The sequence below is a fragment of the Echiichthys vipera genome (assembly GCF_963691815.1).
Source record: "Echiichthys vipera genome assembly, chromosome: 23".
Lineage (NCBI taxonomy): Eukaryota > Metazoa > Chordata > Actinopteri > Perciformes > Trachinidae > Echiichthys > Echiichthys vipera.
In genome coordinates this window covers 2824153-2841447 of record NC_139848.1, presented here as the reverse complement: position 1 = coordinate 2841447, position 17295 = coordinate 2824153, and the positions used below count along the sequence as shown (strand labels likewise).

Below are 17295 nucleotides of genomic sequence, written 5' to 3'. Positions count from 1 at the left end.
TTTAAGGACTTCATTAAGCATGAGTCAACACTCCGTATATCATACGAAGGGCTCGTATGGGACTTTAGAGGGGGAAAGATACAGATGTCCGCAGATATAGTGAATCTTTGAGCCTCTAAATGAACACTCCAAAGATAAATGTTGAATCATGTTCAGTAATTACTCACCATTTCAATAAAAATAAGAGGATAAAACCATTATATCGGTCTGACTAATTATAAGTGCTTGAATTGAATTGATCAGCACTGTCGCCTCACAACAAGAGGGTTCCTGGTTCGAATCCCGGCTGGGGCCCTTCTGTGTGGAGTTTGCATGTTCTCCCCGTGTCTGTGTAGGTCTTCTCTGGTTTCCCTCCACAGTCCAAAGACGTGCAGGTGTTCGGTTCAGTGATGACTCTAAATCACCCGTAGGTGTGAATGGTTGTCTGTCTCTGTTCGTCTCTATGTGTCCTGTGATAGACTGGCGTCCTGTCCAGGGTGGACCCCGCCTCACGCCCGATGTCAGCTGGGATCGGCTCCAGCCCCCCAACGACCCCGGCAGGGACAAGAGGTTGAAGATGAATGAATTGGGATAGCAAAGTACTCTTAACTGTGCATGGTGCGTTCACGGAGAAGGGTTGGTTTGTCTTAATAAGTTATTGTATTAATTGCATTAGTTTGACGTACAGAAATGATGTCTCATGATGATACTGAAGCCTTTTTTTCTGTGTGCGGGGTGAAACTGGGGATTAAAGAAAGTACCTGCAAATGCTATTTGTTCCCCTAAAAGTAGCTGACATGAAGGTTTACAGAGCAGGTACATCAAACTGAGTTAATAGTATATTGTACAGCATTAATTCTATTGTATTCATCTGATATCGCATTTGGGAGCATTTAGCCCAATCTCATACATGTACGCCCAAATTATGCCACGCGTCGCTGCTCTTTATTATCCGATACCATGTGTTAATTGTTCATTTTCTGTTAATGTGTCAGCCGTGCTGCCAAGGGGGCCGTTTGCTTCTGCCATAAAATATGTTCAAATTAATGAGCCCAGAAACTCAGCCTTAAAAAAACCAACGAGTCATAAAGGTTGCACGCCAACGGACTTGTGTCACAAAGTTTTATGTGATGGGAGTAAATAAGCAATCGAGCCTGATGTAACAACATAAACACGTGATTGGTACATTGAAAAGGTGCGCTGTGCAAAATCAAAAGTGGTCCGTACCAGTGAGTCCTGCCCTCCTTCGAGCAATTAATATATTCCCTGCAGGGGTGCAGGAAGGAATTCTGAGCCCCAAGAGGGACCCGCTCCTCCCCTATTTCCATTTGGGCTTACACTGCATAATCCTTCCATCCACGCTTTTCACTCCTGAACAACATTAATTCAGTGGTTACCCGGTGTTAACTCTTAAATTATAAGAGAAAATGAAGGAGACTTGCTCAAGAAGTCAAGAGATTGATTCTTTGTCTGGGAGCGAGGATAAAAGGTGCAGGTGGAGGAGTGCGGGCCTCCCTCGGATCAGATTTCAGAGGCAGAGGAAGGATAGTTTGTATGAGACAAATCTGGGACGCAGCCACGGCGATTTGGCCGTGCGCAGACATCTGGCCTGGTTCGACTTCCCACATCCTCCTCCAAACATTTCGGGTCCTCTGGTAAATCAGGAGCACTACAGCTGCACTGTGCATGACAGCAAGAAATCTGTTGTTTTGCTGAACGCTCCAGTCAACTGCATTCTTGGACGGTGGGCCTCCTCGTGTAAAGGCTGCAGTCACGCAGTGCTCTGTGAGGTCGGTGGGCTGCCAAGCTGTGGTCCAGGGGATAACGCAGGGTCACCGGCAGAGAGGGGGATTATTAGATTATGGTTTTGTTGCACTTTTTTATCATAAAAAACAAGAATGTAAACAGATAAACAGTTGCTAACAACAGGGATCCTCTCAGGACATGGAAGTCTTTCAAGGCTCCATGTAACACTCATTTACAGGTTCATGCTATTTGGGGTTTCTACTAGAACATGTGCACACGTTCAAAAAGAAGAAGAAGAAGAATTAATTTATTTGTCCCGCAATGGGGAAATTCAATTTTCACTCTATTATTCATGTTACACACACACAGGCCTGAAATACACACACACATGCACAGGACAGGACCTATATACATGCAATTAAGGAGAGATGTTAGAGCGAGGGGGCTGCCAGTGACCAGTGCCTCGAGCAGATGGGGGTTCGGTGCCTTGCTCAACAGCACCTCGGCAGTGCCCAGGAGATGAACTGGCACCTCTCCAGCCACCAGTCCACGCTACATTCATGGTCCACACAGGGACTCAAACCAGCAACCCTCCGGTTCTCAGCCAAGTCACCTATGGACTGAGCTACTGCCGCCCACCACATTATTGTTCTCATACTGTCTGAACACACCTGTATATGCCCCCCTGCTGAAAAAGCCCTGCTCTGATTGGTCAGCAGTTCTGGGTCCTGATCATGTGCACTTTTGGACTTTATGCACCGTCATTGCAGCCGGGAATGACTGTAACGTCACTGTAGCAGCACTTCTTACCTACCCATATATAGGTAGATATTTCCTATCCTCGAGTAAACGCAGACATTTAGGCAGTGCCCCCCTCCCAGCAGCTAACCAGAGACAGCTTTTAAACAGGAGCCTGTTTGCTCACGTGGGCTAAACCCAGCTCAACTGATTCAGCAGCGGCAAAGAATCAAAAATACCCTTTCTATCCGTATATAGGTAGTTATTGGTGACATCACAGCTGTACAGAAGTCCCGACGGCTCGTTTACAGACACTGTTTCTGAATACAGGCTTCTCTGGATTGAGAGTTGTGATACTCCCACAGTATTTATGTAGCACCTCCACCTGCCTTACAATCAAAAGACACATGGAAACCTCACTTTTTGCCATATGGAGCCTTTAAAGGGGCAGTTAAGTCATTTTAAACATCACGTTCAGATCATTTTGGAGGATGTAGGGAGTATGTTGTCCCTCCAATTCATATAAAAGGGTAAATGTGCTATAATTCATTGGAGGGTTGTTGTTTTACATGAACATTAGGAGTGTGTAGAGGCAGCTGACAGACTATTGAGGGGTTTTGTTATCTCATGTTGTCCCTCCAGTTAATATAAAAGGAAAAAAAAGACATTGCAGTCTAAAGAACTGAACATTATAACCCTTATGTGCTATAATTCATTGGAGGGTTGTTGTTTTACATGAACATCGGGAGTGTGTAGGGGCAGCTGACAGACTACTGAGTGTTTTTGTCTGTTTATGTACATTTATAATTTATTATTTTTATTTTAACATCAAATAGACCGACTGTATGTTACTTTATTCTTACTTTTACGCTGCTTTTATTGTCATTTTATTTGATTTATTTCTATTTTTGCTCTTGCTACGGCCATGCAAATACATATATTTCTGTATTATCATTAAGTAGAAGTATTATATTGTGGTATATTAAGTGTATAGCTTGTGTAGAATTACTTTTCCATAAACTTGACTTACTTCTCACTGTAGGAAGAATAAAATATATTAGATTCCCATATGTTTTAGACATGTCATGTGGGAGAAAGAGTATGTAATAAAGCAAGAGGCACTATTTGCCAATAAGCAGCAGAAATGTTAGAGTGGCTTTGCTGGGCCTCGTGGTATGTGTAACCCCCATAAACCCCCCGTGGAGACCCGGGGTCTGTCTGTGACACTTGCACAGCATCAGATGTACAATAGGATCCCCGCAGTCCTTTGTCGCGAGCACTGAACGGTAGTCAGCGTCCCGGGTCTCGGGTTTCAGGCAAAGGGGCCTCCTTCTCGAGTGGGGCCGAGTTACGTGGAGGTGGTGCGGGAGGAGGAGGAGGCGGAGGAGAGCAGGAGCCTGCAGGAACCACGGAGCTTTCTTTTGTCTTGTGCGGGACCCCGACACATGGGGTCAACGCGAGCCGAATGGGTGCCCACTGAGAGAGCGACGCGGACGCGGACGCAGACGCACGCACACGCCGATGAGAGAGAGAGAGCGCGCGCTAATTAGGAAAACCTGGTCGAGCAATTAAGGCGCGAGGAGAGAAGCCGCGCGGGTTGGGGCGCAGAAAGGTGAGTGTGTGTGGCAGCGAGAGGAGTGTGTGAGCTCGGTTCCGCTCATTTCTACGACCCAACTCAACACACACGGTTGTTTCGTCACCCGGCCGCTTTGGGTTTTCCACGCCGTCTAAGTGGGCTCCACGTAACGCGTTTGAGACCGTGCGTGCCCGGAGAGTGGTGAGTCGCTACACAGTCCTATTTTCTTCCGTTTTGAAGCTCGAGTGAGATAAAAAGTAATAATATTGACTTGTAAAACTTTGTAAAAGTCACTCTCGGTTAAACTTAAAATGTTTTAAAGTCGTATGTTTTGTGAAAACTGCCAAAAAAAGTCTATTTTTAATCTGCCCCGCGAGACTGTCTCGGACTGGTTAAATAAACTCACACCACAGACGTTACAGTGATTTTCCTCTGGCTTTTTAACGAGTAAATCCTCCTAATAATAGTGTTTTTAACTCTCCAAACTAATTGTGTCTGACTTAAATGATGGCTTCATCTAATTCGACGCATTTTTTGCTTCCCCACTGAAGCTTGGCAGCACTTTGTTTTCCTCCAAATGCCACAATTTCCAAAACAATTGGGTCTGACTCAGCAAAGCGTGTCCGTGGCCTTCAGACGGTTCTGCTGAGGGTCTTTTTTAAACCTCCTCCACTTGTTTCTTTCCTGCTTATTTCAAATGAAACCAGCATCGTGGAGGAACTCCTGCTCCCCCCTGGATGTCTTGCAAACTCCATAACTGTGTTTTTTCCACAGTGACACCACAGAGGAGCAGTGATTGACACCCACGAGGGCTTTATTCGGACTGCGTGGGGATTTCATGTGCCCTCTGTCTGCTCCCTGAACCCTAAAATCCAGCTCTCTGCTTCTGGTTAGGCAGGAATGTTCGCTCGCCTTCGCTTTGTCCAGATCCTTTGCCCAAAAAACTCTCCAACCCCCTCCATCTCCTCCTGGAGCCCAGTGACTCCTGAAGCAGAAAAGCCATTAAATCAGTTGAGCTGGGTTTAGCCCACATGAGCAAATAGGCTACTGTTTAAAAGCTGTCTCTGGTTAGCTGGTGGGAGGGTGGCACTGCCTAAATGTTTGCGTTTACTCGAGGATAGGACGACAGTTTGTCTACGACAAATAGTGACTTTTTTTGTTTTCCTGTTTGCGTCTTTAGAGGAGGACGGCAGTGAGGGCTTTTAACAGTGTGTGAACAAAGGGTGCTGTAAAAGTTTCATCTGACTACGCTGCGTCTGTCTGCTGTGGGAGGAGACGGGAGGCTTTAACCTTTTCCGTTAGCCCTGCTGCAACTCTGGAAAACTTAACTCATCTTTTGGAGCACTAACACCTGCTGTACAGCGTTTATATCGCAGTCAACTACAGCGTGGAATCAAAAATACACTTTGACCAATTGATGGAGTCTGAAATTACAGCAACTTTATGGCTTTCCTGTCAAGAGTCAGTCAGTTCTCAGCAGACAGACACTAAGAAATGTACCTACGCTCTGAGGATTTGTAACCTTTATTGCTTTATCTGTTGGGGACAATGCAAAAACGAGAAACTGTGAGACCGCACACTAGAATCAGCTCCCAATAGCCGTTTTAATGCACCATGTAACGTTTCGGGCCCCAGGCCTTCATCAGACATCAATGCAAAAACACACAGTTGCAATAACATAATACAGATGTGTTGCATATAGGATTTCTAGCCAGGGCTAATTTGCGATCCCTGTCCCTGGTTTGGCTTTTCTGCTAAAGGAGGTCATAGCATATCATCAGTTAGTGGATTAATAGTTTAATCCATCCACAGGAAAATAATCAATTTTGATAATTGATTCAACTTTTGAGGTCATCTTTTTATGCAAAAAATGGCAGAAAATGCTGTTTTTAGTCTCTAGAAAGTGGAGCTGTTCTGTTTTTATATCATATCTCTGGGTTTAGACTGAAAAACACCAAGATATTTAAAGATATTATCTTAGACTTTGAGAAACAGACATTTTATAGAGCAAATATTAATCTACAGTAGAAAACAATCGGCAGATAATCAATAAGAGTTATATTAGAGCTTCTTAAATGTGAAGGTTTCCTGGTTTCTTCCCTCCTCTCTGACAGAAAACTGAATATCTTTGAGTTGAAGACGTCACCACAACATTTTCACCATTTTATGGACCAAACATCTCATTCACAATGATCAGATTGATCAGTAATGAAAATCGTTAGTTGCATCCCCAATCAGTCAAACTGAGAACATACTAACTAGTCACATTAGCATGCATGTGACTTGGTTGATAAAAATGACTATTTACGTCACAATAATTTGACATGTGTGCATGTCCCCTGAAATGTGTGTGTGTGTGCTCATAATTAAGGAAAACTTGCAAATGATCTTTTTGTAGTAGATGTAGTCCCTGATGAAAGTACAGTGGAGTTCAGACTGTAAGAAAAGACTATGAGGGCACCTATAATCTAAAACGATGGAAAGATGTTGTTACCAGTATTGAAATTTACTAACACAGGATTTTTACACTGACTTAGAGTTGTGTGGTGAAAATCCACAAAGCTCAAATGCAGTCATCATTGCTTGTCGTTATTCTTTTGCCGTTCAAATGTGGCATGTCTAACCTCTCTGTTGGCAAGGGTGTAGTGCAGTGCAGCTTTTCCAGGTGACTGAAGTGCGGTGATAAGTTTCTTTAAAGGTTGTTTGTTTAATGGCACAAACAGAACTCCGCGCAGAGGTCAAACTCAAACGTCAGCCTTTCCGCTTGTTGATTTGGCAGTTCAGCATTTTTTTTTTTGATTGTACTGATATTAGAGGGCCATTAGTGGTGCTGTGGATTCATGAAGGTATTTCTCCAAAGATAGTTTTGGTCAGCAGTGTTTAGCATAAGGGGTCGTGTCCTCCGAAGCACAGTGTGAACTGCAGATGGCTGAGTATCTGATCACAAAGAGTTTTTGTGGAGGAAAGTGAGCACTGTGGTAACAGGGACACATGATGTTCATTGAACATCAGAGGGGCCTTTAAATTCTAGCAGTGACTCTTTAGTGGTGAGAAACATGCACTAAAGTAAGCGTGGACTATGAATGGCTTGGTGAAACAGATGTCACCTTGCAGCTGTACTTGTTCCATTCTCAGACTTTTATTCAGGGTCACAAAGCCGCTGTTTACTCAAACAATCACCCATTCCCACTACCAAGAATCAGCATGTAGGTGGTGGAGGGTTTTCTCGAGATAGCGATATGGTGTCCCTGTAGTGGGTGGATCTCGCCTTTTTAAACAAGTCTCCGTTCTGTGTTATGACGCAAACTTTTCCGACTTCCTTTTAGATCTGAGAAGTGTCTCAAGGCCTGCAATTTTGGTCTGGATCTTGCCAAGACAGGCCGACGTCTTACATATTTTCATAGCTTTCGGGGTAGCTGTTATGGAGTCCTTTTAACATGACTGTTCTGTTTTCGGTAGAACATATTTTCTGGTCGGGCTCAGGCAAGTCATCCTCACCATAAACACCTTGAAGGTGCCAATTCGGAGACGGGCTTTTGCAAAGGAATGGATGAGTAACCTGGCCAGGGAGGGCCTGAGTATCGTGTACTAATGTGAGGAGACATGCCTAAAGATGCTTGCAAGGCTAAAACCATGTCCTGTTCCAATGAGTCATGAAATTCTGCTTATTTTCTTTGCTACACCCAGTTTACTGGAAGTAGAACTGTAGAGAAGGTCAGTTCAAGGAGTCTGAAAGGTTCTTAAGGTCTTTAGTTCGTTTAACTTTGTGTTATTTTAATAGTTATTGGTAATATCCCTTAACATTTTCTCTTGGCCTGTTTAAGTATCTGGATGGATCTATGTCTCAACCAGACTGAAATTGGGTTCCTTTTCCAAAGTGAGTGCTATGTTTTGAATCTCAGGGCGGAGAGAGAAACCTGGTAATCTTATCTTCAAAAGTTATTTAGGTAGCTTTAAAGTCTGAAGTAGTTTGAAGTCTGATTTTTTTATTTAATTTTCCCCCAGTTACCCTACAGACATTGGTAATTCAAGCATATCTGTAAATGGCCCTTGATCCCCTTTAAAGAAGCAATCGCTTGTAATGATTACTGAACTGCAAAAGGATTGCGTTCTTTATGTCTCAACCATGTTAAGGTATCAAACCGTGGTTTTAAAGACTTTAAAGGGCTAACTGGCATTGTGACAGGAAATAAATTCCTCACCCTGTGCACTGTTTGGTTTTATAATTCCTGGCGTCCAAAGCCACAGCGGCAGGTCTCCTCACGGCTAGCTACAACTTGCCAGCCAGCACTTTGATGTTTGATTAAGCAGCTCAAGCTTAGCATGTCAATGAGCTGTAAAACTGTAGGTTACCCAAACCACCGCCAGGACGGGTGCGCTCTGACCAACAGGGCTGATTCCCAGTTTGTTGTGTAGTTTCCGCATGGATACCTGCATGTCTGACAGCTCTTTGTGTGATTAAAGCAAAGCGTGTGGCTGTGTCTGTTTCTCAGCGCTGCGGTTGAGGTCTGTCTCAAATAGTTGTGGCAGTATTTTCATTCTTTAATCATTGTGTGGATGTGTAAACCTTGTAGTGGGGTGTGTGTGTACACTTTCTATGAATCCAGTGAGATGTTGCTGAGTAATGCACAATGCTTTTTAAATTCATCCACTAAAACCCATTTCTATTGTCGACTAATCAGCCGATAACTAAGTTGTTTAGTCTATAAAACGACAGCAAATAGTGGGAAATGTCCATCACAATTGTCCATAGTCCAAGGCGATGTCTTCAGATGTCTCGTTTTGCCAAAGATATTCAGTTTAACATCTTGGGACGGTCAGAATCTAAGCAAATATTCACATGGAGAGGCTGGAAACTATGAATATTGAGCATTTTTGCTTTAAAAAAGACGTCAATTAATTCTAAATTGTTTGTCCAAAACGTTGTTTGCAATGCAATCATCACAAATCACTGTGCGTTAGTTGAGTCATCAAATTTAAAAAAAAAAGGGGAAAGTATGGCATTTAATAGCTAATTATGTCTCTGTTTTGTTCTTTCATCCAGAGCTGGTTTAGCTCCCCGGTCACCTTGGCACCATGAGTTGGAGCTTCTTAACCCGTCTGCTGGATGAGATCTCCAACCACTCTACCTTCGTGGGGAAGATCTGGCTGACGGTGCTCATCGTCTTCCGCATCGTGCTGACAGCCGTCGGCGGTGAAACCATCTACTACGATGAACAGAGTAAATTTGTGTGCAACACGCAACAGCCCGGGTGTGAGAACGTGTGCTACGATGCCTTCGCTCCGCTCTCACATGTACGATTCTGGATCTTTCAGGTGAGTGCACTCCGCATGTCAGTTGATGCTACAGTCATATATTTAAAAATACTATGTCTCTGAATGGTTAAATCTAGCAAAGGTTGTCCAACATGCACGTGTTTTGTCCAGGTCATCTTGATCACCACCCCCACCATTATGTACCTGGGCTTTGCCATGCACAAGATCGCCCGTATGGAGGACAGCGAGTACCGGCCTGTCCGCAACCAGAAGAAGAGGATGCCCATCGTCAGCCGCGGGGCAGTTCGAGACTACGAGGAAGCGGAGGACAACGGAGAGGAAGACCCCATGATCGCTGAAGAGATTGAACAAGACAAGCCCGACAAAGCAGAGAAAGGTAAGGCAGAGATCTGAGCAGCGATCACGAGAAGTTTCAATATTCTGATGCTAACTGAATCAGATTCTAACAAGTGTTTTTTTTCCAAGGCTCAGAAAAAAAGCATGATGGTCGTCGGCGGATCCTGCGCGACGGCCTAATGAAAGTCTACGTGTGCCAGTTGCTGTGGCGCTCTTCTTTCGAGGTCGCCTTCCTTTTTGGCCAGTACATCCTCTACGGCTTCGAGGTGATACCCTCCTACGTGTGCACTCGCTCGCCATGCCCGCACACTGTGGACTGTTTTGTGTCCCGCCCCACGGAGAAGACCATCTTCCTGCTGGTGATGTACGTCGTGTCTTTCCTCTGCCTGCTCCTCACCATCTTTGAAATCATCCATTTGGGGGTCGGTGGCATCCGCGACACCTTCCGCAAACGGGCCATGCAAGGCTCACGCCCCCCCCTTCCGTCATCGTCACGTGCCATGCCCACAGCTCCACCGGGATACCACGCCACCATGAAGAAGGAGAAACTGAAAGGACAACTGAGGGACTCGCCAATTGGGGACTCAGGGCGGGAGAGTTTCGGGGACGAGGTGCCGTCGTCCAAGGAGCTGGAGCGTTTGAGGAGGCACCTGAAGCTCGCCCAGCAGCACCTGGACCTGGCCTACCAGGCAGACGAAGGAAGCCCTTCACGAAGCAGCAGCCCCGAGGTCAACACAGCTGCACAGACAGCCGCCGAGCAGAACCGCCTCAACTTTGCCCAGGAGAAGCAGGGGGAGGCTAGCGAGAAAGGTAATTAAGATAATGCTAGAATATGCCTTTAACTGCCTCTTTTTATAGTCAGTTTCTATGTCGTGAAGTAGAAGAACAAATCAGTCAGTTTACAGACTTGCAACTGAATCATTTGTCCTCAGGGAAAAAAAGTCTAAGATTCACTAGTTCAGGCCTCAAGTGACGATTTACTACTTTGAACTGTTGGACACTGAACAATTGGGAGAAATTAAAATAACCATTAGTTGCAGTCCTGAACTGTCTAGATGCAAAACACCTGGAAGGCATTGCCAGCCTATAAAACTACCACAGCTACCTCCAGATTTATTCCTGGTTTTAACATAATGCCTGACCTCAATTCAGTAAAACATGGAGGGATGGAAGAAGATTTTTTTAACAGTCCACGTTGTAGGTGAACAAACATGTACAAGCTGAATATTCCTGTTTTGTTCTTCTCCTCCTAGGAATACATGCCTGAGCGTGCTTCCTGCCTCAAACGTCTGTTCGTCCATTCCTACTGGCCTTAAACATGGGGGATGCACATATGGGAGTGCAGTCAGACCACTGAGGGAGACCAAAGTGTGCGTGTGTGTGTGTAAGGGTGGGTGTGTGTGTGTGGATGAGAGAGATATATGCCTTTCAGTATTAGGGGTCAGTCAGAGCAACAAAAAAAGTAAAAATGCTGACTGAGCTGTGTCAAGACAAATGGTTCATCTCCACGACTCTAAACTTGAAAGCCTGTCACATCTGGAGTGTCTGCTTGCCGACCTGCGTCCAAACATCGACTGTGCCTTCAACTAAAAGTTTGTCTACACCCTATTCTTTCTCCCACTCTGTGTTTCTGTGGCCATGCAGCGATCGTTGTCCATTCCAGACCTTGTACGGATTATCAAACGCTTTAAACTCCTCTGGCCAAGTGTGCTTTTGTCGTCGTCGTCTTCACAAAAGAAAAGCTCTCTGTTTATAAAATGTCGCCAAATATTAGCGTCTCACTTTGTCGAGGCTCATCGGCCTCACAGAGTTTGGTTAGGTCATTTCTGGAGCACGTGTAGCAGCGGTTCTTTGCAACGAGGGCGGCTTAACCTGCGCTCTGTTGATGAGTCATGTTTAATTTAAACAGATTTGATGTTAGGGTTGTTATTTGTGTTCATTTTCCACAACATTTCAGACATATTTGACAGAATTTTGAAGCCTGTACATTTACTCCAATCGGCCAAATGTTTACCTGGGAAATGCTTGAATTCTTTATTGACCGGAAATGTAACCAAAAAAAATATTGTACAATCAATCCATTTAAAAAAACCTCCTTATTTTAGAAGATTAAACTTTGTTTTGTTTGAAAGGAAGAGTTTATTTCACTAGACTGCTGAAAAATAGGTCCTTGGACATTCCCCCTTTTGTTCCCTAAGTGATGTACTATAAAAATGATTTGTCACGTTGTTCGTTATTGCAGAAATTGAAAGAATAATTTCACATGTTGTGGGTCTTTTTTGCTAACCAGCTGGAAACATCTGTCTTCTGGGCTACTGTCAACACGAAATCCTGTCCTTGTCTTTTGAAATTTACATTCTTCTTTGGTGAGACACATTTTCCAGCGTTGGCACGCACCACCAGCCCTCTGCAACATGGACGCTTTCATTTCATGTATCCTGGAAAAACAAAACACAGCCCAGCTGAAGAGAGCATGACAGTCGGCCGCTGACGTAGGCCCGCTGTCATGTAAACGCGTGTAATTTTCCATTCACAGTGAGACTTATGATCAATAGCTTTCAGTATTCATCCAGAATTCATACGTTCACTTTTATTTATGATCTTTGGCTGAAATACTGAAACCACAGAGCGCCAAAGAGCTGTTTGATGCTGTATTTTTGTAATCATCTCATTTCCACTTTTGCTACTTATTGCAAGGTACGACATTCCATTTTGATATTTCTTCAGTGGTTTATACTTTTTTTTTCTATTGCAAGTTTTGTAGTTTTTGTAACTGTAGAGATTATTTTGTCTTCAGAGTAAATAATAAATATATTTGAACGGTATTCTTGGTCTTTGGACTTATTATGGGGAAAGTCACTGCATGTATTGTGTGAATGATGAGATTTGTCTGAGTCCTATATTTAAATCAATGGTTTAATAGCGTTATTGTACATCAGTTAACAGAAGTAAGACTGTTGAGTGAAATGATGCAGAGTAAAGTAAGCTTACACTGCCCTCTAATGGAGAATCAACACCAAGGAAACCCAATACAACGCTCTCTTTAGTGTTTTCTTTGTTACTGACATAGTGGCTAAATAAAAGAGAGCTTTAAATGGTCTGTTCAACCAACACGTTACCCAACTATCTGTACATATTTGTGGTCAGATTTGGAAACTCAATTTGAAAGATCTTCAATGAAAATCAAGCTTTATGTTCATCTATGCATTTTAACATTTGAAAAACTGAACAGCAAAACGTCTTTCAACAAACAATATCCGTGTTACTCAGGATTTTCCTCACTGTGGAAAAATGTTTAGTTTATTTCCTTGGTAGCAATTACTTAAAACTAGGGGACAAGTACCATTAAAACACCGAACTCTCCAAACCTCTGCACATGAAACCAGAAATGACAAAATAGCAGATAGATAAATGAGAAATGGTCTTTTATCATTTGGGTGAACGGCCCCTTTAAGCTCTTATGGTTAGATACAAGTGCACTCTTCAGGAATAATGTTGGGCAAGGTCTCATACTTGAATGAGTACCCGCCGTCAGATGTCGTGGTGATCCTCAGGGACCTCATGGTTCCTGGGACCGGAGCGCAGCACTGTGTGATGCCCAGCATGGTGGTGGTTCGATCTGCGGCGGAACAGTTCCCGTGACAGTAATAGAAAGTCAGCAGCTTAGGATGGATGATCCAGTTGTCCCAGCCCAGCTCCTCAAAGCTGATCTCTATCTCTGCTCTGAGGCAGTCGCTGTAGTGAGTCCTCTCCTGAGAGGGCCGCTGCAGAAGGTCGATAGCAGAAGGAGACCAGGGAATGGTTACTGGTGCGCTGCGGGGTGAGCGGGCAGGAACACGAGGCTGAGCAAGGAGGTGAAGAAAGGGCATCTTGTCTGGTTCACTGGTGTTGCACAGACAGGCTGGACAGCGGACCTGGAGCAGGAAAGGGCCCTCAGCCACAGAGGGCAGCAGGGATTGATCCAGGTGGTAAGTGGTCCATCCGTCTGAGCTCATCTTTGATGGAGCCTCTGCCGCCGGAAGAAGCTGCTGTGCTGAATTTACAATGAACAGCTGGGCAGAAGAGTTGGCTCCTTCACCTGCGTAGAACCAGAAGTGGGCGGATGTGACCAGGGTCCGCTGGTTGTTCATGGAGGGCTGGAAGTAATATGTGAAGTGCATGTTGGTGGTTTCCCCAGGAGCTGAGTCAGATCTGCCGCAGGATGAGTCTGCAAAAGTGAGATAAGAGAGCAGTCAGTGAACTTGTGACTTTTTCCTTGGGCAAGTTGGGGCCTCCGTTGTGTCCTGCTGTTGTCTGGAGAAGCCTTCAGTGTCAGATCAACATGAAGCCTGCACCCCTTTTTATGAGAAGTACAGTCATTCCATAAGAAAAATTTAACCCCCCCATTGAATCTTGTTGTTAGGTGGTAAATGGACTTATATGGCGCCTTTCTAGTCTTCTGACTGCTGAAGATGCTCTCACAGTGTTTGTCACATTCATCCGTTCACACAGACATTCACACTGATGGCAGTGGACATCTACAGACCATCTAATCTAACCATTCACACCACATTCACACACCCATGTGCAGAACGAAAAGCAATTCGGGGTTCAGTGTCTTGCCCAAGGACACTTCGACATGTGGACCGGGGGATGTGGGGATCGAACCGCCAATCTATCCAATGGAGGACGACCCACTCTGCTTCTGACCACATCCCATCAGAGTCCAGACTTGAAACCTTCAACCAGAGAGGGCAGTAAAACACTGCTTTTGTTAAAGCTGCTGCAATCACGTGCACAGTCTACACACAGGGCCTTTAAGTAAAGACCTTACAGTAGTTTCCATGTACTATGAGCACACCTGCTTACACACACATTTACTATATCATTAACATCTGCAGCATGCACATAATGAGTTCACTGCAATATGGACATCATTCAACATTAAGATAAGCATAGCAATGTGACAGTACAGGCAGCGTAGTTTCAAGGAAGGCTTTGCTACACTTTTAGACTAGTCGTGTCCATGAGCACCAATCAAACATAAACACTAAATATTTCACATTCATTTCACGTGACTGGGACAGCTTTGTTGTGCAGTTGAAAGTTAAACTGAACTGAAATGAACTTACCAGAACTGGGGAAGAGAATAATTTGAGATGTTTCCTGTGTCGGACTGGTTTGATGGTTGACCCACGGCGTCCTGCTTGTCCTGCTTGTCCTGCTTGTCCTCCGGGGTGCGTGCCTCGCTTCTGGCTCTACCGTGTCCCTTTCAGGTCCCTGCGCTGTCGTTGGAGGGGGCTCCTCCAGCCCAAGGCCCTCCAGGACCCGCTCTCTGAACCAGGACAACACGGCTTCTCTGGACAGCTCCTCTCCCCTGCAGGCTTGTGCCAGGATGTGGATCCACAGAGGGCCCAGGATGAAGAGAGCACAGGATACCATGACTGCACCGTACAACAACCACTGGATACCTTCGACTAAAAACAACACAAAAAGCCCAAAACACAGGACTAACGAGTTTCTATGAAGAAAGAGGTTCAATTAGCTCCAGAAAAGTGATTCTCTCCTGTGACTCTCCTTATTCTCACACATATTTGTTGGGCTCTGCTGCTATCTCAAGTCTGCAAGCAAAAGCATTTTGTTGCCAACACATAAAGGGAAGATAGCAAAGAATGGCCTTGACTGTTGGGATGTTACATTATCTGTTTCTGGGGCGGTTTCACACAGAATCGAGGGAACGTGTCTGCATGTTTTATTGCTTTATTTTTTATCCCGCAGAGGTGCTACAGGTTGTGGTCGACTCAGTGCAACAAAGGCCAGATTTACTGCCCGAGGTTTGAATTATGTACCTTTTGACGTCATCATAGCAGCCATATCCAACACACACCTGTTTTCCCACTAAACAAAAAGTCTTTGTCTACTGTAAGGGAAACGTGTGTGTGTGTGTGTGTGTGTGTGTGTGTGTGTGTGTGTGTGCGTGTGTGTGTGTGTGTGCGTGTGTGTGTGTGTGTGTGTGTGTGCCTTCTTTATCTGCCTGGCCTTGAATCCTTGAATCCGTCTCAGAGAAATATTTTTTTCATAATGTGTGTGTTTCTGTAGACGGACATTTTATCAGCTCTCACAGGCCAAAGACCAGATGTTCACTTCCAGACGCTTTGTTTTCAACCAACCAACCAACCAACCAGTTGTCTTTAGACTTTAAAATAAGGTGTTTCACTTTATGTTATGTTATATCAATGGTCATCTATTTCTCAGAAGTTTGTATGGTTGTCATTGAGAAAACAATGGCATAGGTGTCAAAGTCAAGGCCCGGGGGCCGGATCTGGCCCTCGAATGAATTATCTCGGCCCCCGGGATGATATTTGATTAGTATTAGAACCGGCCCGCACGCCACAGCCGCCTGCTGGCCCCCAATAATGGTTTAACTGAAGGTGGACGATGAGAACAGGGTGTTTGAAGCTCGGTGGGAGGCAGAGCACATGTTCACAAAGCTGTGCATCTTTATCTTGATATTAAGGAACATGTTTTATTTTTAAAGGACATTTTCTTTTTGTCTGTGAGCCTGTTGATAAATGTTTTCACTTGAAATAACTGACAGAGCCGTGCAAAAATATTGGATTATTTATTTAATTATTATATATAATACGGTACGCTTTGTTAGGTCTTGGTTCAATAGGTTATATGCAATCATTTTAATATGTTTTAATAAACATTGAACCAGTCCGTCCCTCGACTTGTAGCAAATTTGTTTTTTTGGCCCTCTGATGTATTTGACTTTGACATCCCTGCTTTAATGTGTTTGACCACGTTGTCGTCTCTTGTCGGCCATGTTGGTTCTTGTGCCCTCTGTGGCCACAGGTAAACATTACAGGATGTTGGCTCTTTAACATGTCACAGTTGAAAAAGCATGTGTAAGTAAGAAAACATATCTAATGTAGCTTCTGCGGGTTCAGTGTGTTTTAGTTTGCTATGGCTCACACTGGCTCACTTCTGGGGGCTTTGTGGGACATTTGAACAGAGGCTATGCTATCAGCAGGTGGTACAGGTGTGCTAGCAGACGTTAGCCCACCTGCCTGAGAGCCACTGGAGTGGGAACTAAAGAAGGGAGCTCCTGGTGAGTTACTCCCTTTGTTTACTTGCTCTTTTTGCTTCTGTGATGTTGAAATGCTTATTTAAATGCATATTTATGACATGCTCAACTGTAGTCTGACACTGACACGAGAAGAGAAGTGTCTCAAAGTTCACACAGTGAGTCAGTAGTGTCTGATGCTAACATTAGCTCAAAACGTTGCTAATGTTAGCTTCAGCTGCTGCTACTGCTGCTGCTTCTTCTTCAGCTTCTTGTTCTTCTGCTGCTGCTGCTGCTTCTTCCTCAGCTTCTTCTTCTTCTTCTTATGCTGCTGCTGCTTCTTCTTCTTCTTCCTCCCTTTCTTCTTCTTCTTCTTCTTCTTCTTCGTCTTATTATTATTATTATTATTATTATTATTATTATTCAGCTTCTGCTCTTATTTTGCATCTTCTTCTTCTTCTTCTTCTTCTGCTTCTTCTTCTTCTTCTTCTTTTTCTTCTTCTTCTGCTTCTTCTTCTTCTTTGAGTTTTCATTATGATTGGCAAACCAGCTTATAGCCACATCCCTGCCACCTACTGTGTGGAGCATTGCATTG

General features: G+C 44.3%; 2 protein-coding genes across 3 annotated transcripts; one reads left to right on the top strand and one right to left on the bottom strand.

Annotated features, from left to right (window-relative positions):
* The first annotated feature begins 3902 nt into the window (after positions 1-3902).
* Positions 3903-12477, top strand: LOC310964788 (gap junction gamma-1 protein-like). 2 transcript variants are annotated; one of them, XM_083938049.1, is made up of 5 exons: positions 3903-4075; positions 9084-9355; positions 9467-9692; positions 9782-10462; positions 10906-12477. In XM_083938049.1, the coding sequence occupies exons 2-5, from the start codon at positions 9116-9118 to the stop codon at positions 10917-10919; spliced, it is 1161 nt and encodes a 386-aa protein (XP_083794175.1). In that variant the 5' UTR covers positions 3903-4075; positions 9084-9115; the 3' UTR covers positions 10920-12477. The 2 variants fall into 2 exon arrangements, with proteins under 2 accessions (XP_083794175.1, XP_083794176.1); XM_083938050.1 differs by lacking the exon at positions 3903-4075 and adding an exon at positions 4088-4240.
* Positions 12478-13116: 639 nt separating this feature from the next.
* On the bottom strand, positions 13117-15073 carry inha (inhibin subunit alpha; the record flags this gene model as incomplete). Its single annotated transcript, XM_083938150.1, has 2 exons — positions 13117-13859; positions 14764-15073. 2 exons carry the CDS (start codon positions 15071-15073, stop codon positions 13117-13119), a joined length of 1053 nt encoding a protein of 350 aa, XP_083794276.1.
* Between the last annotated feature and the right edge of the window lie 2222 nt (positions 15074-17295).

What these genes read in the sequence shown, in the direction of transcription:
- LOC310964788 (XM_083938049.1), top strand. Translation starts at nt 9,116, where the DNA reads ATGAGTTGGAGCTTCTTAACCCGTCTGCTGGATGAGATCTCCAACCAC. An exon ending in TACGATTCTGGATCTTTCAG is followed by an intron (nt 9,356 to 9,466) that starts GTGAGTGCACTC and finishes TGTTTTGTCCAG; the next exon opens with GTCATCTTGATCACCACCCC. An exon ending in GCCCGACAAAGCAGAGAAAG is followed by an intron (nt 9,693 to 9,781) that starts GTAAGGCAGAGA and finishes TTTTTTTCCAAG; the next exon opens with GCTCAGAAAAAAAGCATGAT.